This window comes from Camelus bactrianus, chromosome 14, assembly GCF_048773025.1.
Source record: "Camelus bactrianus isolate YW-2024 breed Bactrian camel chromosome 14, ASM4877302v1, whole genome shotgun sequence".
NCBI lineage: Eukaryota > Metazoa > Chordata > Mammalia > Artiodactyla > Camelidae > Camelus > Camelus bactrianus.
In genome coordinates this window covers 15,439,044-15,460,462 of record NC_133552.1, presented here as the reverse complement: position 1 = coordinate 15,460,462, position 21,419 = coordinate 15,439,044, and the positions used below count along the sequence as shown (strand labels likewise).

Below are 21,419 nucleotides of genomic sequence, written 5' to 3'. Positions count from 1 at the left end.
AAACACTAAGAGGAGCCAGGGGTCCTTGGGGGAAATCAGTGATCCCAGGTCTGGGGCAGGGAAGGTATAAGATGAGCCTGGAGCATTTTATTGCACCAGAATGTGAAAAAGTGCTCAAAGAGTGATGCGGACACGTCAAAAGGATAAAGGAGTCAACGTGAAGGGTATTTCATCAGCCAAATGTGGAACAGTTTGAGCATTAAAATAAATAACAACTTATAACCTATTGAATAAAATAGGAATTCCCAAGTCCATACTGATACAAATGAATGAATGAATCAATGGGGACGAAGTAAAAGCTCTTCCTTACAGTAGAAAGGTAACTACTATATGTAGAAGGAATTATGGAAACAGAAAATCACAATCGGAAAACCATCACAATGGTGGTTAATTCACGTGGGAATCACCAATAGATAGCCGAGTTGGTGTGCGGGAGTTTCATATGCATAGAACACTGGCACAGCGTGGAGAGTATCCCCCCCGACAAAATACTTGTCAATTACAAAGTAAGAAATAATGGCATTATGGTGTAGAAACCTGACAAGCACTAACTTGCCAGATGGTCAAGGTTGGCCTCACAGGGGTGGGAGGGGTTAACGCTGAGTGGCCTCCTGGCATTATTGATGGAAAAGAGCACAGCATCTTCTTCAGCACTTCCACCAAAAATGGGTGGCCTGAGTCTGGTTGTGGGAAACCTCAGAGTGATCTTGGTTGCCAGAAATCTTACAGAATGAAAAGCCTGTGCCCTTTGAAACTGTTAATGTTGTGAAACAGAGGGAAAGACTGTGGAAAATGTTCCAGGTTGAAGGAAACTAACAAGAGGCAAAACTAGTGATTCTGGATGGGACGCTGAACCAGATGGGAAAACGACACGTTCAAACACTTTTTGTAATGTGAATAGGCCTGCGGATTAAACAGTAGTGTTCCATCAATGTGGATTTCCTCTTTTGAATGGTTTACAGCATGTGTTAGAGTGTGTCCTTGTTTTGGGGGGAATTGGGTACAGTGTCTGTAACCTGCTCTCAAATGATTTGGAAAAAAGAATGAGGGGGAGGGGTGTGCAAGTGGGAGAGAGAAAGAGGGAACAAAAAAAGTGTAAATGTGGTAAACTATTGAAAACTGCAAATTGGGGGAGATTTTTGGGGGGACTTCTTTTACTGACAAGAGGTGAAGTAACAGGCAAAGGAGCCATGATTAGTGGATAACTTACTAATACTGTATTATTGTTGAGATAATCGTGGTACCTGCCTTTCCAGCATGTCCCTGAAACAGGAGTATACATCTGACTTCCCGGACGTCTGGCCTGGCCTTGTGACTTGCTCTTAGTGCCATCAGTTAGTTTTGCCACCACTTTTCCTTCTTCCAGGAGAAAGAACATACGGACAGAGGCTGCTCCTCCAGCCTGGATCCTAGAGGCGACCCAGAGAAGCAGCGCTGCAGCACGGCCCAGACGGAAACATCTGTTGTGGCGAGCCACTGAGATTTGGTCATTTGTAAGCCACAGCAAACTAATTTTTCTATTCACGATTTTTTCTATTCACTAGTTGAAGGCTGCTTGGCTTGTTTCCAGTTTTTGACTATTACTATTACAAATAAAGCTCCTATGAATATTCATGTAGAGAGTTTTGTGTGAACATAGGTGTTCAGTCTTCTACAATAAATACCAAGGAGTGTGACTGCTGACTGATATAAGCATATGTTTAACTTTATAAGAAACTGTCAACCTGTTTTCCCAGGCAGTTGTAACATTTTATATTCTCACCAGCAATGTACAAGACATCCAGCTGTTCTGCATCCTTGCCAGCATTTGGTACTAGTAGTATTTTTTATTTCAGCCATTCTAAATAGGTATGCACTGTATCTCATCATGGTTTCAATCTGCATTTCTTTAATGGCTAGTGACTGAACATCTTTTACTGTGCTTATTTGCCACCTGTACCTCTTCTTTGGTGAAGTGACTATTTGAGTCTTTTATGCATTTTCTAATTAGATTGTTTATTTACTCTTGAGCTTAAAGAGTTCTTGAAAATTAAAAGACAGTGAGAAAACATTTTGAACAAATTTATGCTAATTAATCCAAAAATTTATATAAAATGAAGACTAAATGGCAAAGAATAATCAAGATATTCCTGAAGAAAATAAGGTGGGATTTTGGGGTTTTTTTTGGTGGGGGTTAGTGGAGGTGTAATAAACCAATGATACACAGTACAGAGGTCAGCAAGACTCTTGTCTGTATGGAAATTTGATGCATGACAGAGGTGACACTGCAGATCGATGAGGAAATAGTGTTGGGATAACTGATTATCCTAAAGGGCAAAAAATTAGATTCCTCCCTCACATCATACACAAAAGAATGAATTCTAGATGCATGAGGATAGAAATAGGAAAAGAAAAGCTTATGGCTTTTAGAGGAAATCTAAAAGTTATTTTTTTAAATTGAGGTATAATTGACAGAAAAATAAAAGATATCTTTATAAACTTGGGTAGAAAATACTTTTTTAAAAGATACAAACCTCATTAAAGAAAATTATTTGTATGTTTGAAACATTAAAATAAAGAGGGATGCACTGAAAAACATCAAGTAAGCAAAAAAGCAAGTGACAAATGAAGAGAAGATATTTACCATCACTCACCCAACTGAGAATGAATATCCAGGATGTATAAAGAATGCTTATAAATGAATAAGAAATAAGAACTACCAAACAGAAAAATGGTAAACAAGTATTTCATAGAGAGGACACATGTATGGCCAATCAACCCAAGTAGAAATGAGGGAAAATCAAAACCACAAGGTACCATTTTATGCCAACCAGATTAGCAAACATTAAGAGTTTGACAAAACCAAGAATTAGTGGGGGATACAGAGCTATTTAAATTGGTCTAATCTTTTTGGAAAACTTTTCAGCATTATCTAGAAAACTTGACATTAACAACCTAAAAATTCTACTCCTAAGTATAGTCCCTAAAGAAACTCTTCCATATGAACATAAGGAGACATACACAAAAATGTTTATAGCACCATTGTTTGAAATAGCAAGAAGCTGGAGATAGTCCAAATGTCTTTTAACTCCAACATGGATATACAAATTGTGGCATACAGCTACAGTGAAATACTATACAGTAACAAAAAACAAATGAACCACAGTCATACCCATCAAGGGTAAAGATTCTCTTTTCAATCTTTTACAAAATCATATACTTTTACAATGTTCAGCTTTTGCTTTCATAGTCTTGGAGCAGATTTTTGTGTCTTGTTTTTTGTCAATATTTCAAGTTATGGTTACAACACAAATGAGTGATGGAAACTGGGCTCTCAGTCATGCCTAGGATACTTACAATAAAAATAAATTTCACTGGGCATAAATCCACAATGTCAGGTACTTCTCAGATTTTCCAGGGGCCATTTCCTCCTATTCTCACGTTTCCCACAATTACAGTTCCACCTCTTAATGTCTTCGTGTGTTTGATAAGAAGCAGAGTCCCAGGCACTAAGTTCCTCAGGACTGGCCAATCTCAGAGGGTAACAACAATCCCGACAACCCAGCTCCCACTTCCTTCGTCCCACAAATTCTCCAAGGCCTTGACCCCGACAAAAGGGGCGGTTTTCCCTTTCAACTCTCCTTCGCTCTCTGACCAAAACTCTCAAGTCTGCGCTGCCCTCATCATCCTGTCATAGTCTGCGCAACCTGGGACTTCCTGCCAAGACATCCTCAAGGGACCAGACTCAGGCAAAACCAACGAACATAGTCAAATAAAACCCTCAAGTAATTTATACCACGGATGGCCGTTTCCCACCCACACGGCAGCCGCCAGACGGGCAGCCTCGCACCGCCGCGTCCACGCCTCGCCGTGACGTCACACAAAGCGCCCGGAAGTGGCGGCCGGGCTTGTACGTCAGTTGGCTGCGCCGAGTTGGCCGTTGCTATTACAGTTGCTGGGAGGAGCTGAGAGGTGGAGTTGCTGGGGCAAAGATCATGCCGGAAAGCCAAAGGTTTCCTGGGCAGCAGAGGCCGGTGGGCTTGGGATGAAAGAAGCAGGGCAGATGCAAAATCTGGAGAGCGCGGGGGCCGGACGGTCAGTCAGCACCCAGACTGGCAGCATGACCGGTGAGTACCCCGAACCCTGATCCCGCCACCCAGCCTTTAGCTCTGCTCTGTGCGGATCCCTCCGTTTCACTCCGGGCTCCCTGGCTGCCCCTCTTTGCCTGCGCTTCTGCTCCTGGGCGTCCCATCCCCGCCGTGGGCGCGTCCCCACCTCGGTCACTGGGGTCCCTCCGCCCGGTTGCACTGGCTTTTGAAGTTGCGCTCACTGCCCCCTTTTACTTTACCTCCCAGGACTTGGAGCTGAAATCTCCGGGGATCGACGAGTCTGAAAATGCCCCAAACCGTGTTTTTGACTTGATTTCAAAATTAACCGTACGCGACGCTTTCCTATATATCAGCTGCTTTACCTTCAAAGGTCACCGTATTTTTAGTTCTGTGTTCTAACCACTGTCCTTGTTGCAACGCCTCCACACAGTCTAAAGTAAAGCTTGCTCCACGATGACATCAGATGCAAGGACTTTTAATAACTTCCGTTGGATTGTTCCCATAGCTCCGTTTATCAGTTATACTTTTTTTTTTTTCTTCTGCCGGGTGAAAAAGAGCCCAGCTTTGGAAAGTGCTGGAGGAGGTTGCCCGCAAGGAGGTTGAAACTAATCTCCTGCTAAGAAAACGCTTTGATTCTCTTGTCCAAGAATCCTTTTCCTCCGTCTCCTGCTAAAATAGCCGAGCTAAGGCTGCAGCACCCAAGTGGCATTGAGTTCGTATTTTCAACATCAGTAAAATTTTTAAATGTTTGCCTTCTCTCTTGTAGGTGAAATACCAAGGCTTTCTAAAGTCAACCTCTTCACTCTGCTCAGCCTCTGGATGGAGCTCTTCCCAGTGGTCGGAACCCAAAGACAAAAATCTCAGGTATAATTTGTTTCCTTAGATAGGTTTTCCCTTTAGAAAAGCACTGGTCTAAAATTTGATTTTATTGCCCCAGTTTCTGTCACACTTAAAAACAAACTCAGCAAGCCTTTAAATTTGCAAAATACCTCTGCGGTTTATTGTGATACTTGTAATTCATAGTGTGATAGCTTTTCTTTCCAGTCTAAATATAGATTCTCAGATGTGCCATATTTACCCCTATCAGACGTTCCATATTTATTAGCTATTGATGGCATTTATGTGTTTGTTTGGGCAGATAGTTGTCTATACCACATAATTTGTCACTCAATTTTATGCTGTTGGTGTTTCATCTAGATGGTCCCCCCCCCCCCACCAAACTAAATTGATTGAAGGGAGAGGCCATGTCTTATTTTACTTGGTATATCTCTTAGCATCTTCTATTACATCTATGAATGTTAATTAGTTTTGTTCCATGTAAGTAGTCTCTTTTTTTTTCAACTTTTTTTATTGAGTTATAGTCATTTTACAATATTGTGTCAAGTAGTCTCTTTTTTGAATCTCAAAAGAGATGATCAAAACAGGTTAGGAATGTATAGTAAGAACAATTATACAAGCCAGCATTTTGGAAGTTTGTGCATCCTATGCCTTTTCTTTCTCCTGTCCTCAGGGCAGCAAGGTGCTGCATTCTCATCATTTTCCTCTGTGCTTGGAGTCAGGTTTCTTTCATACATGGTGCTGGGTTCTCACCCTTTTGATTTAGTAGATTTGGAGTTTAGATTCGTAGATTTGGAGTCTAGGTTGCTGTCATTAATTTTTAGGGAGCCAAGATCATATTGTGGAAAACAATATTAGCTTAAGCATTTCAGACATGCTTTTGAAAGCAGCAATAGCTGTTCATCATTCTAATACTGCACTTTCAGCATTTTGATACTTTCCTTCAATTTTTTTTCTTAAGCACGTTTTTTTCCTTTTACAAAATAGTAATCATATTCTACATGTGCTTATTGAAGTTTCCAGCTTGCCAATAATTCTGCTGAAAGATGTCTTTAGGTTTTCCACAGAAACACTTTTTGTAAATCCTTAAATTCCCACAGTACTCTTATGAGATCATTCCTAGCCATCCTTTTTTTCTTTTTCATTTTTATTGTCTTCTGTATTGTGAGTGAGGTTGTGTGTTTGGCATTGGAGGTACAAAAAAAAAAAGATGTGGTCCTTATTTTCTAATGGAGAGAGAAACTAGGCATTTAAACAATTAAGGTACAAATAGTTGGTGAAGTCAAGTAGAAAATATAAGCAGAGATGCTACCAAGACTGAAGCCTGAGGACCAGGCTCGACTGGGGGAAGTGAGGGAAGGATTCACAGGGGAGGCTGCATTTGCATTGAGACATGAAGAATAAGTAGGTATTGCTAAGCCAAGGGGCTCTTTATGGAAAAACTTGAAGAGAACTTGTGGTCTTCATGTGGGATGGTGAAGTTGGGTAGAGGGAAGAGAGTGGAGATGAGCTGGGAAAGGTAGAGAAGGATCAGATCATAAAAAACATTGTGTGCCTTGCAAGGGAGTTTAGATTTTATCCTTTTAAGTATCAGGATTCTGTTGAAGAATTGTAACACAGGGAGTTAGGGATTCAATTTTTTTTTTCTTTTCATTAAGACTTATTTATTATTTTAGAGCACAGCAAAATTGAGGGAGAGTACTGAGATTTCCCCTGCCTGCACATATGAATAGCCTCCCCATCATTCACATCTTCCCCAGAGTGGTACATTGACATATCGTTTCACGCAGTCTACGTTACAGTTCGGTCTTGATGTTGTACCCTCTATGGGTTTGGACAAATGTAGATGTAGATTGAGACACTTATGTATCATGATATGATACAGAGTATTTTCATTGCCCTAAAAATTTCCTGTGCCCCACTTATTCATTCCTCCCCCAACCCCTGACCTCTGGCAACCACCAGTCTTTTTTACTGTCTCCAGAGTTTTACCTTTTCCAGAATGTTATATAGTTGGAATCATATAGTGAAGCCTTTTCAGTTTGGCTTCTTTCATTTGGTAATATACATCTAAGATTCCCCTGTCTTTCCATGACTTGATAGCTCATTTTTAACACTGAATAAGATTGCTTTGTCTGTATATAGCACACTTAATTTAATCCATTCACCTACTGAAGGACATCTTGGTTGCTGCCAAGTTATGGCAATTGTGAATGAAGCTGCTGTATACATCTGTGTGCAGGTTTCTGCATGATCATAAGTTTTCAGCTCCTTTAGGTAAATACCGAGGAGCATGATTGTATAGATTGAATGATAAGGGTATGTTTCGTTTTCTAAAAAACTAGCAGACTGTCTTCCAAAGTGGCTGTACCCTTTTGCATTCCCACCAGCAGTGAGTAAGTGTTCCTGTTGCTCCACATCCTCACTAGCATTTAGTGTTGTCAATGTTTTAAGTTTTGGCCATTCTAATAGGAGTGTAGCAGTATCTCATTGTTTTAATTTGCAGTTCCTTGGTGACAAATGATGTGGTACATCCTTTTGTGTGCTTATTTGCTATCTGTATCTTCTTTGGTCAGGTGTCTGTTAAGGTCTTTGGCCCATTTTTTAATCGGGTTGTTTTCTCATTGTTGAGTTTTAAGAGTTCTTTGTATACTTTGGAGAACAGTCTTTTATCAGATATATCTTTTGCAAATATTTTCTCCCAGTCTGTGACTTGTCTTCTTATTCTCTTGACATTGTCTTTTGTAGGGCAGTTTTTAATTTTAATAAACTCCAGCTTATCACTGATTTCTTTCATGGGTTACGCCTTTGATGTTGTACCTAAAACATCATCACCATACTCAAGGACATCTATGTTTTCTCCTATGTTATCTTCTTGGAGTTTTATGGTTTGGATTTTACATTTAGGACTATGACCCATTTTGAGTTCATTTTTGTGAAGGGTGTAAGGTCTGTATATAGAGAGGAAATTCACTTTTTATGATAAAGTAATATCTCTTGGTGTAGTCTTCTGCCAATTCCTATGTGAAATGTTTTAGAAATAGTAAAACATTATTTAAAATGTTATGCATTTTTATTCCCTATTTTTCAATGACTTCTCTAACCCCTACCCTGGCTCCACATATTATTAATGGCTTTGAGGAAGGTCTGCATTTTCTTCATGGATTTTTAAGTCCTTTATTCTTTCTCCTTGTTAATAGCTTAGTACTGTTTTATGAAAGTAGACGACTTCTAAGCTGTTGGAGTTTTTTTTTTATTTGTTTTGTTTTTTTGCCATTAAAATTGTCTTGAAGATACAAGAGTAGAAGCAAATGTTTAGAGACTTACACCTTTTAAAAGTGCATTTTTAAGCTGAGCTTTACAGTGGAATGTTATTCAACTATGATAAAGGAGGACATCAGCCATTTGCAGCACCGTAAATGGACCTTAAGCACATTATGCTAAATGAGATAAATCAGGCGGAGAGAGACAAGTACTGTATGATCTCACTTACATGTGAGAGCCAAACTCATACAGAGAGTAAGATGGTGGTTCCCATGGGCTGGGGTGTGGGGAAACAGGACAGATGTTGTTTAAGGGTACAAACCCACGAGTAGTAAATAAGCCCTGGAGATCGAATGCACAATCTAGTGACTGTAGACAATAATATTGTATTATAATCATCAAACACGCTAAGAGACTAGGATTTAGTTATTCCAACTACTAAAAAGAAGTGAATAGTTATAAACATGATAGAGGTGCTAATTATTGCTACAATGGCAATCGTATGACAATATATAAATGTATCAAATTAACATATACCTTAATTTTACACAATGTTGTATGTCAAATATATTTTAATTAAATAAATGTTAAAAGCTGAGCTCTTTAGAGATTAAATAATAAATTGGAGGAACTCTTTTTAATGTCAAGATTTGATCTCATTTTAATTCATATACACACACATACCACACACACACACACACCAAGAAATACATCCTGTGCTGAAATTGAGTTCTTTTTCAACAGGTGCATTAAATTAAATAAATAATTCTACTATTAATTACACGTAATTAATGGTCATAAGGTTAAGATCTTTTTCCTATTAAGAGAAGAAAAATGTTCTTTAAGTTAAAGTAATACATTTGTTTCACTTAAATTGTTCTGCTTTTGCTATACAAAGTCACAGAAACTTGAAGATGCAATTTGACATGTATTTGTATTAGAAACATTGCTTTTGCACTTTACAAACCTTTGTCTTTCTAAAAATAAGATATTTCTATGTGTTACCAAATACATGTTTATTACTTATTAAATGGCCAAAAGAAAAAAAAATCCCCCATAATTCCACCACCTAGAAACTGTTGACGTTTTTGTGTTATTTCTTGATCTTTTTTCTCTATTTCCTTTACTCATTTGATATCATTTCATTCTGGATCCTGCCCTTTTCATTTAACATGGGAAAATGCTCATCCTGTAATACTGTTAGAAACACTGGAGTGACAGCTTAGTCTCATGGTTTGGGAGTAGCCAGTGGTTGCAGTTAGCTTGCCTGGGTTCAAATTCTGGCTCTGCCTCTCACTCTTACTAGTTGTGTAACCTTGGGTAAGTTACCTCTTTCTCTGTTAAATTCCTCATCTGTAAAATCTAACGTTACTGGTACATACTACATGGAGCTTTTATTGAAAAAAGAATTTACTTGATATTTGTAAAAGTCTTAGATAGTGCCTGGTGTATACTACGGACTTTATGCATTTGTTGTTTTTATTTTATTTTATTCTATTCTAGTCTATATTTTCAAATTCAGTTTATTTAAGTTAAATTTTTTTTAAAGTTTACCTATTTCTCCCACCCTACCCCTACCTCTGTCAACTACCAATCTATTCTCTGTGTCTGTGAGCTTGGGGTTTGTTGTTTGTTTGTTTGTTTGTTTGTTTTTAAATCCTGCATATAAGAGAAATCATGTGGTATTTGTCCTTCTCTGACTTATTTCACTTAGCATAATGCCCTTGAGGTTCTTCTGTGTTGCTGCAGATGGCAAGATTTAATTCTGCTTTATGGCTGAATAATATTATATTGTGTGTGCTTGTATACTTACACCACAATTTCTTCATCCATTCATCCACTGATGCACACTTAGGTTATTTCCATATTTTGGCTATTGAACATTGGGTACAGATATCTTTTCAACTTAGTGTTTTCATCTTCTTTGGATAAACACCCAGAAGTGACATTGCTGGATCATATTGTAGTTCTATTTTTAATTTTTGGAGGACCCTTCATACTATTTTCCACAGTGCCTGAATCAGTTTACACCCCCACCAGCAGTGCACAAGGGTTCCTTTTTCACCACATCCTCACCAACACTTGTTATTATTAGTCTTTTTTAATAACCATTCTAACAGGTGTGAGGTGATATCTCATTGAGGTTTTATTTGCATTTCCCTGATAATTAAATACATAGAGCATCTTTTCATGTACCTGTTGGCCATCTGTATATCTTTTTTGGAAAAATGTCTGTTCAGATCTTCTGCCCATTTTTTAATTGGATTTGTTGGTTTTTTGCTGTTGAGTTGTATGAGCTCTTTACATATTTTGGGTATTAATCTTTTATCAAACCTGTGATTCGCAAATATTTTCTTCCATTCACTATGTTGCTTTTCATTTTCTGGCTGGTTTCTTTGCTATGTAGAAGCTTTTTAGTTTGTTGTAGTCCCACTTGTTTATTTTGCTTTTGTTGCTTTTGCTTTTGCTTTTGCTTTTGGTGTCAGATTTAAAAAACTGCCAAAACCTATGTCAGAGAGCTTACCACCTGTTTTCTTCCAGGAGTTGTATGGGTTTTGATATCATTTTGTTATTATCTTAATGATTGCATAAGTTCATTGTATCAATGTAACATGTCTCTTCCTTTATTACTGGACATTTAAATTGTAATTTTTACCAGCCTTAGGGAATTACGAACTACAACCACTTCTGAATATAACTGCTATCTGAGTTTTCTGTGTTGTCAGATGTTTACACTTTATGGGTGTGTCTTGACGATTGTTCAACAATGTATATAATGAGTATAAAGAATAAAAATTGTAATAATGCAGTCAAAAACTAGATAAATGAGTGGGAGGGAAACTAATTATGTATGAGACTTCAGAGGGAAAAACAATTTTTTAAATGTTTTGGAATAGAAATCTAGTGCTGTTTACCATGGTTGTCATTTTAAAATAGTAATCTCTCCTACTGGTTCATAGTTTTTAAATTTAAGTTAGACTTATCTAAATTGTCTGAATATTACATTAGTAAGAATTAGAATAACTGCATTTTCCCCTTCATTTTTGTCTACACATCACATATTGTCCCTCTCTCAGCTCTTCCCATTGTGTCCTTCAGTACCTTATTTTTGTGCTAAAAGACCTCATCTACTTTTCCATAACAGAAGTAATATAGCATAATGTTGAAGACAGCGGATCTGGGGCTCACTACCTTGCTTACCCATTTATTAGCTATGTGACCATAGTTGAGATATTTAATCTCTCTCCACAATTTCATTTGGAAAATGGGAGTAATCATATTTACTTTGTAAAGTTGTGAGGATTAAATGTGGTAATTTAGGACCTGATAACATGATAAACACTCAGTAAATATTAGGTATTATTATTATTACCATCTGTATAGTCATCATCACTAGCACTACCATCCACACCCCCATCATTTCACAGCCGACATCATTACTTCCTCCACTTCCTGTACTACTTGAATAGAAACCTCTTTCCCAGGACATGGCTTTTCCTGTAAACTGCTTAGAGGTTATTCCTTTTCTAGCATCCAGCATTTGTTTCAGAAGACTAAGAGGTCAGCATTCACCAAGTTTGCCATTCCCACTTTCAGACTTACTCAGTTTATTACATATCCCACCTACCTGGGGGCTTACAGAATTCTGCTATTTCCCCTTGTCATCTGCTTACCTCATAGTCACTTTCCTGTGTTCATACATCATCAGCTCTGTAAGAGCTGCATCCTGAGCAACTAGGTTTATGGCTGGCACAGAGCAAGGATTCAATAAATATTTGTTGAATTAATAAATGAAGAATAAATCTGCTATGAAAAATTGTGTTCAAAAACTGGTTGGATAGATGGATGGAGAGGGGAATGAATTTATCCCCTTGCTCAAAACTTTCTACTTCAAGTTTTAGGAGACTTGTGGACATTCCTACATTAGTGTCAACAAAGTTCATGGCTTAAAACAACACAGATTTATATTCTTACAGTTCTATAGGTCAGAAGTCCGAAATGGGTCTCACTAGCCTAAAATTAAAGCATCAGTGGAGTTGCATCCCTTTTAGAGGCTCTCGGGGAGAATCTGTTTCCTTGTTTTTTCCAGCTCCTAGAAGTTGCCCACATTCCTTGGCTTGTGAACCCCTTCTTCTGTCTTCAACACCAGCAATGATGGGATGAGTCTTTTTTTTGTTGGATCACTCTGGCACTGACTCTCCTGCCTCCTCTTTCACTTATGAGGACCTTTGTGGGGACCTGATAATCCAGGACAACGTCCCCATTTCAAGATGATTAGCAACCTTAATTCCATATGCAACCTTGCCATGTAATATAACATAGCCTCAGGCTCCAGGGACTGGGACAGGGAGGTCTTTGGGGGACTGTTCTTCTGCATGCCACAATCCGTATCTCATACCTTTGCTACATAGCTCCTTACCTTCCCAGTGCCAGGTAATTTACCTCTGTTCCCTGTTAGTCCTTCTTAGCCATGGCCACACCCAAACTTTTCCACTGCTCAAAACTGCCCCAGCTCTGAAACCTTAAACTACAGAATTTTATTTTCAGTTCTTCTGTATTTTAGAAAAAGTATTCAGGGGCCAAATTATAAAAGCCTTATTTACTGGGTTAAGTATTCTGAACTTGAACCTGAATGAAGCAGGAAGTCAGTGCAGAGTTTCATCAAGAAAAACGTGAAAAGCCACAGCCAAAGAAACCAGCCTTTGAATAGGAAATATTGAATTAATTACGTTTTACATACTCATCTTTTTTTCTCCTTAATCCACTTTGAATTAGGAAAAAGAGGAGGGAAAGCATGGAGCCTTAGGGGATAATGAAGAGATGACCAGAGTATCTCCTGACAAAAAACAGGTAAATTTTTATGATTTTTTTAAAAGGCATATCTGTTCATAATAACAAAGCAAAAGGGATTGTAGAATTCCAAAACTAGAATAAAAGTCCCTTTTACACTGAGGTTCCCCATTCCCACTTCCAAGAGGGTTTTTGGTATACTCTTCTAAAAATTATGCATTTACAAGACTATACATGTCTCTCCAAAGGGGAAAAAAAAAAAAAAACAGATGGGATTATGTATTCTGTAATATGCGCCTACATCTTGCTCTTTTTTTAAAAAACTTTCAGATTTAACTCTTGTCACCTTCCCATATTTGTTCATATAATGTGTTGAGAAATACTCTTCCATGTTTTCTCAAACTCCAGCACATCCTGCTGGTCCTGCCAAGAATGCAAGGCCCTAACTGTTCTTTACCTAGGCATTTCTCAAAGTTGTATTTGCAGCAGGCAACCTTGAGGGTTGTGGTAATGCCTCCCTCTGGGATATAGAACAGATTTGCTTATTACTGTTTGCAGTAAGACACAACAGAATTCCCAAGCTCAGTGTTCCTGTCCTATAAGACAACCCACTTTATGTTCAGGAATCCATTGGGGCCCATCTGCCTGACCCGCATGGGACTTGTGGGCAAGGGAACCATCACAAATATAACGCTCATATTACTTGCTGTTCTGGGAACTGTAAAGTCCTTTGTTTCTGACCCAGGAGGTTCATGTCTTCTGTCAGCATCCATGATACAGTAACAGGCTAACTTACTAGCTTGTGAGTAGGGTGAAATCAAAGCCCAGTCCTGAGAAGATGAACCGTTTTTTTTTTTTTTAATATTGCATAGTATTTTCTTGCTTTTTTAATCTTTTGAGTTTTCCAGAGAGATTCCTATTCATTGGGTGTGGAGTGGAAACAAAACATGTATATTTTGAAAAAAGTTACCTTGATGATTCTTATGTACATTTCCTGGAGATGACCAGGTTATTTCTGAGAGTGAGTCTCTACGATACCCAACAAGAATATAAAAATAATTTGTCTTAGAATTCTTAGAATTTTTAGTTATAAGAAAGGCAAAGGGGAAAACATAGTGAGTCACTGTTTAAGTAAATGTATTAGTTCATATACAAAGCCGACTGTCCTCTTTTGCCTATGTTTTAATGTGAAACTCTGTGACTAGGATTACATAGACGACTTGCCAAGATGTTAGTGAAGTGAAGCAAAATCAGGATCCAGAACAGTGATTCACTGCAAAGATTCAGTCTTCTGGGAGTTGCAGTAAGTGGAAGTACCAAAATGGAATGCAACTTAGACTTTGTTTTAAGTTTGGGATGGAAAAATCTTTCTCTCAAACTTCATATTTTGGCCTTAGATAGAAACAAAATGGGAGGGAAAAACATATCTTCTGTAGTGAAAAGGACTCTAGACAAAAAAGTGATAAATGAACTTGGCCTAAAAGATTGTTCTAATTAAAAATAAATTGATGAGTATCCTTCCCATTTTTTAGCAACTTTTTTTTTTTGTAAGTCTTTTGTGGTCAGGGTTTCTGGCTTGATTTCTGTCTGCTTAACTACTTAGAAAGTTAAAGCTAAAATCCGTTTAACCGCATCCTTTCCCATTGGTCACAATTGGTTTGGTTTAATAAAATGAGCTCTAGTTTGCAGAGATCTTTTGATAAGGCCTCATCAGTGATAATTTTTTTAAAACCTTGCTGAAAGTACTTAGATGTAGATACTAACATATACTGTGTGTTTAAGGAACATAAAACTCAAGAAATTTTGGGATGGGGAGGGAAAAGGGGTTCAAAGTAAATTTAAAGCTTATTTTAAAAGCCAATATGGATAGGTCATTCATATTTTAGCTACATTTTTGAATATTTATTTTGTAAGGGAAAGATTTTTGTATACCTTTTAAATGTCCTTAATGTTTAGGGGAGGGTTGGTTGGTTACCTCAGAAAGGGAATTCTATAAAATCTTCTTCATTCCTTCTTTTTAGGCATTTCACAAAATATCATTCTCCATAGTTTCAAATATTTATGCTCATAATTGAAACTGAAACTTGACTAATTTAGTTAATACAGCTTTGGTCTGATCTGTAAAGGGATTTCAAATATTGGGAATAATTGTAGAGTAAAATTTCTTTGAAAGGGAGTAGAAATAATGGACACTCTGTTCTCAGCCCAAGTCCCCCTCCTATTGTAAAGTTCCTTATGAACCCAGCGATCAGGTTTACATTCCTTACTTCAGAGTATTTTGCTGTGAAAACAGTATAGACTATTTTGTGTCTTGTGTAGAACTGATTTTTAATCTTAGTCTGGTTTATCTGATATTAATAGTATTACAGCAGCTTTTTTAAATTAATATCTGTATAAGTTAGGACACTTTAGATTTAAAATAACAACTCTTCAGAACCCCAGCCAGTGCCCAGCCTCTGGGACTTGAAGCAGAGTCAGCCCAGTCCCTTACTGTGGGTGGGATATTGCTGAGATAGCTCGAGTTTACTGCTCGCCCTTTGAGTTCTCTCTTCCTTTCTAACACCCCAGGGTATGTCTTCCTTTCTTTTGAGCTTGACTGTGCATTTAAAAACGTTTTTAAATTTATAAATATCTATATATTTGTAGGAGGTGCATCCTACCCACATTAGTCTAGACTGCCACAGTCCTAAAAATTGGTAGTCTCTCTTTTAGAAAGAAGCTGAGAATTATCTTTATTTTAGTCAATATTTAAAACATTAAAAGATTTAAGATGACCTCTGCTTTAGCTCTGCCTTTTACCATCTGTGGGTCTTTCAGAAAGTCATGTAAACTCTCCGGGCTTCACTTACCTATGTGTAAAATCACAGGGTTTTCCAAGTTTTTCCTTACTACCATCTAGAAGCTTAATATTACATAGTCCTAGACTAGATGCTATAAAAAACAAATTAAGTCACCTTGGTTCTTGCCATTTACTAGGTAAAAATGTATTCATTTTTTACTAGGACAAATTTATGATAATTAAATGCTTAATTATTTGGTTAAGAAAGCCTAGATATAGAAGATTTCTATTATAAAGTCAACATTAAACTTTCAGAAATTTTTTTGGACCTAATGAGAAATGTGCTTTTGTTCATACTTTGTTCAGATAAAGAACTAAATGAAACTTTCATTTTATTAATACATCAAGTATAATCCATGATATGATCATTAGATATTATAACTAATCACATAAATTATACATTATTGTTTTGTATCTTAATGTAGGTTAAGAGAACTGGTCTTGTGGTGGTGAAAAACATGAAAATTGTTGGCCTGCACTGTTCTAGTGAAGACTTACACGCTGGGAAAATTGCTCTGATAAAACATGGATCAAGGCTGAAAAACTGTGATCTTTATTTTTCCAGAAAGCCATGTTCTGCTTGTTTGAAAATGATTGTAAATGGTAAGTGCAGATTAAGGCTTTGTTGGGGATTAATAGCATTTATCTGAGAACAAATCAAGTGAGAACAAATTGCCTGAATACCACAGAGATAATTTAGAAATATAAATACATATCTGAAACCAGTTTTATATACTGTAAGAAGAGTCAGAAAACATGGATTCTGTCTCAGTTCTGTCACTAACTAGTTAGATGACCCTCATTGTATTAGTAGACTGACTAATGCCAGCTGCCATAACAAACACCAAAATTTCAGTGGCTTAATATTCTCGACATTTATCACCCACGTAATAGTCCAGTGCAGGTGTTGCTGAACAGCAGGCAGCTTTTCTCCCTGAGGTGGTTTTGTGGGCCAGGCATCTCCTGTCTCCTTGCTCCTACATCCCCTTGGGCTTTGAGTCCTCTGCATCTGGAGACAGAAAGAGTAGACGAGGCATACCTGCTTCTTAAAAACCCTGGCCTCGAAGCCCCAGGCATCATTTCTCTTTACATCCATCCTGGGAGCTGGTTCCTGGCTGGGCAGCTGCCTCCCAGTGACTACTCTACCCTTTGGAAGGAGGACCACAAATGATTAACGTATAGCTAACCATCCATCTCTGCCCCACCGGGCTACTCACCAAACCTCTTTGTGCTTATGGTTCTGTTTTGCACCCAGCTAAGTATTCAGACCATTTGCATACTTAAAATTTTTTTTATCTTTTACATAGGCTCTGTGATAATGTGATTTGTAATATGAATTCTATACTTGGTCTTCATTTCATTCCTGGCGCAGAGCAACTAAAACCTTGTGGATATCCTGTGTGATCAGAGTGATAAATGTGTCTTGTTTTTCATAACAGGTCCCTTTTAACCGCAACTGAGTTTATGTTAATGAGGTAACTCTTTGGAAATCCCCTGTGAATGGGGCCTGGTTGCCCAGGAAACCAACCAGATGATTAGTGGGGGAACTTTCAGCCTCAGCCCCCTCTGGGGAGGAGAGAGGGGCTGGAATTTGAGTTTAAACACCAACGGCCAGTGACCTAATCAGTCATACCTGTGTAATGAAGCTTCCTTAAAACCCAGAAGGACCAGGTTCAGACAGCTTCTGTGAAAAAAGGCTAATGTAGTTCCTAATCCTTTCCCTCAAAATGTTATTTGGGGGCCAAAACCAATTTAATGTTACACATCATCTATTAGCAAATAAGTGATGCAGGCTGTAAGTGATATATGAGCTCAGAGAAGAAAGTGATCCCTGCAGGTTGCCCTGCTGTGAAGAGCTGGGGCTTAAGCTTCATCTTCACGGGTCAGATGTAGAGGAGGAGGAACACGTTCCCGGTCAGGGGGACAACACATGTGGGGTCATCAAGTTGTGAGAAGCAAGGTTCTGGGGGTTAGTGTTTGAATCGGAAAATTACTCTTGGAGAGAATGGTGGCAGATGGATTATAATGACAGGTTGGGGCTTCAGTAGAGAACTTTGAAAAAACTGCCTGGCCTTTCGGCTCTATCTTATAGAACAGAGTTCCCTAAACTTGTTTTGAGGAAGAGCTATTTTTATTTACATCAGTCTTAAAGAGTATTGATCAGATAGGTGGCAAGGCAGTTCCCTTGAGCTACAAGTGGAAGCACTTCCAGGAAAAATGGTCAGGTGGCCAGAGCCTTCTGGCCTGCAACAAGTATTTCAAGTAGGTAGGTATCTATGCTGAGTTATTAGATTCTGTAGTCTTCCCCCTGCACTTAACAAATAGAGAAGATAAGTGTGATAGTGGTGGTGGCATTTTTCTTCTCCTTTTCCCACTTAACTGTGCATATTGGATATTCATTTTATCACTTGTGTTAATTGACTTATAATTTCTATTATAGATAATATGGAGCCATTGAAGATTTTTGAGCAGAATGTAACATGATTAAGATTTTTTGTTGTTGTTGTTACTCAATTGGAACGTGGAAAGATAAGAGGTTGAGGGCTTGATTAGTAGACTGTCGCATTAGGTAGAGTGTAAGAGAGGATTCAGGTGGTGGCATCGATCTAGAAAGGAAAGAATGTAAAAGAACCAAAGATTTGTTGACTGATCTCTTCTAGAGTCAAGAGAGAGTAAATGAATGAATAAAAGTTGTGTTTTGCGCTGAGCTGATTATGCTAAAAGCACTCTTAATAGCCTCAGAGCCAAGAATTAGAAAAACAAGGGATTGCAAATAATTCACTACTGCTTGATGCGTTTGAGTTGACATTTAAACCTGGTAAGAAAGATAATGAAGTGTGGAAAATCAGGAAGGACATGCAATGGAAGTGCTTTTGTTCTGGTATTAGACCCATATATAAATAAAATTGCTACGTTTGATTAGGTTTATATATTATTTATTTATCTTGGTAAGGGGCATGGTTTAACCCTGTGCTGTAGCTAATTAGTTTAGTTATAATTACTGTTACTTCAGTTATGAAGTAAACATTTCTGAAGCACAGAGGTTCTCAAAATGTAGTCTTTGTCTTCCTGATGGTCCACAAGTCAAATTATTTTCATGACAATGTATATTTATGCTAATAGTCCTCAAACGCTGGTGAGTAAAACCACCCTCACCGTTGCCATGGTATGACTCAGGGCAGTAGTCCTCGTTGTAGTCTTCCATAGCAGGGAGCAGGGGTCATATAAGAATGTTGTTGATGAAACAGTAAAAACATTACTTCTATTAAACTTCAGCCCTTGAGTATGCATCTTTTTAATACTCTCTGTGATGAGAAAATAGGAGGTGGACATAAAGCACTTTTGCTGTAAACCTAAGTATGAAGTTTGCCTTAAGGAAAGCTTACACAATTGTTTGAGTTATGAACAAAATTATCCAGGTTTTTTCATGGAATACTATGAACTGACAAACTACAATTATTTAGACTTGGCTGTTTGGCAGACATTTTCTCAAAAATGAATGAAGTGAACCTGTCACTTCCAGGAAAACAGCTGGCAGTAGTTGTTGCCAGTGACAAAATGTGAGCCTTCACGTGAAAATTAGAATTTTGAAAAACTCATATGTACCATCAAATGAACTTATAGCTTCCCAATACTTAAAGACTCTTCTGATGAGATTGGTGGTTATATTAATGAATGAAATTTTTTTTTAAGTATTATGAAATCAGTGTATTCCTGTTTTCCAAATGACCAGTTGTATGATGCTAGAAAATACTGAGTGAGAAAGCCATTCTAAGTGCAAGATAGACCAGCAGACTTCAATGTAACAGTAGAAAAAGTTTGTTGATGTGATTTCAGATTCCACATTGTAACTCACCTCTTAAGAATCTATCCCTTGTCAAAATTTTATGTAGTGTGAAAGAAGAATATTCATAATTGTCTGAAATGGCTGTTAAAATACTTTTCAAATCACTGAAGTTAGAACACTCCCTCACACCATGCACAAAAATTAATTCAAAATGGCTTAAAGACTTAAATATAAGACATGTCATCATAAACTAGAAGAAAACATAGGCAAAACATTCTCTGACATAGAGTGTTGCAATATTTTCTCAGATCAGTCTCCCCAGGCAAAAGAAGTGAAAGCAAAACTAAACAAATGGGACCTAATCAAGCTTATAAGCTATTGCACAGAAAAAGAAATCATAAACAAAACGAAAGACAACCTACAGAATGGGAGAAAATATTTGCAAATAATGTGACTGACAAGGGCTTAATTTCTAAAATATACAGACAGCTAATAGAACTCAATATCAAAAAAATCCAAACCGGTCAAAAAATGGGCAGAACACCTAACTAGACATTTCTTCAGAGAAGACATTACACATGGCCAACAGGCACATGAAAAGATGCTCAACATCACTAATTATTAGATAAATGCAAATCAAAACTACAATGAGGTACCATCTCATACCAGTCAGAATGGTCATCATCAAAAAATCTACAAATAATAAATGTTGAAGAGGGTGTGGAGAGAAGGGAACCCTCTTACTTACACTGTTGGTGGCAATATAAATTGGTGCAGCCACGTTGGGAAACAGTATGGAGGTTCCTTAAAAAAACTAAAAATAGAACTACCATATGATCCAGCAGTCCTAATCCTGGGCATATATCTGGAGAAAACTCTGACTTAAAGAGATGCATGCACTGCAGTGTTCATGGCAGTGCTGTTTACAATAGACAAGACATGAAAGCAACCTAATTGCCCATCAACAGATGACTGGATAAAGAAGATGTGGTGAGATATATATATAATACACACACACACGAACTGACTGGGTGGAATATTACTTAGTCATAAAAAAGAATGAAATATTGCCATTTGCAGCAACATGGATGGACCTAGAGATTATCATACTAAGTGAAGTCAAGTCAGACAAAGATAAATATGATATCACTTATATGTGGAATCTAAAAATAATACAAGTGAACTTATAAATGAACTTATTTACAAGACAGAAACAGATTCACAGACATAGAAAACAAAATTTTAGTTACCAAAGGGGAAGAGGGGAGGCATAAGTTAGGAGTATAGGATTAACAGATACTACTATATACAAAATAGATAAAAAGAATTTACTGTATAATACTGGGAACTATATTTAATATCTTGTAATAACCTATAATGGAAAATAATCTGGAAAAGAATATATATCTGAATCACTTTGCTGTACATCTGGAAATAACACAATATTTTAAATTTAAAAAATACTCCTTTTTTAAATGCTTGCCTGTGTGAGGCTGGATACTTTTCATATACTCTGATGAAAACCTATGGCAACAGATTGAAAGCAGAAGCAGATTTGAGAATACAACTATCTTTTAATCAGCCAGATAATAAAGAGCTTTGTATAGACTAATGCCATTTTTCTCAGCTAGTTTTTATTGTTGTTTTGGAAAATACAGTTATTTGGTGTTACACTATGTTATTTATATTAATGTATAATAGGATCTTTATTAATATTTTTAAATTGTTTTAATTTTCTAATACAGTAAATATCAGCGGGTATAATCCACATAAACAAAAACTCTTTGGGGTGCTCATTGCTTTTTAGGAGTAA

The 21,419-nt window shown here is 37.4% G+C and overlaps 1 protein-coding gene across 4 annotated transcripts in view; it reads left to right on the top strand.

Moving 5' to 3' along the window:
* Positions 1-3,917: 3,917 nt before the first annotated feature.
* The window catches only part of CDADC1 (cytidine and dCMP deaminase domain containing 1), a 54,543-nt gene continuing 37,041 nt past the window's right edge, over positions 3,918-21,419 (top strand). For 3 of the 4 annotated variants that reach the window (XR_012511698.1, XM_074378155.1, XM_074378154.1), the window contains exons 1-4: positions 3,918-4,106; positions 4,855-4,952; positions 12,966-13,040; positions 16,245-16,422. Coding sequence is in view for 3 of the 4 variants with exons in the window: in XM_074378155.1 (XP_074234256.1) it covers positions 4,025-4,106; positions 4,855-4,952; positions 12,966-13,040; positions 16,245-16,422 (433 nt within the window). In the remaining variant the exon portion in view is untranslated. Of the gene's footprint in view, positions 4,107-4,854; positions 4,953-12,965; positions 13,041-14,185; positions 14,284-16,244; positions 16,423-21,419 lie in introns of those variants that run through there. The other variant, XM_074378156.1, reaches the window with a different exon arrangement.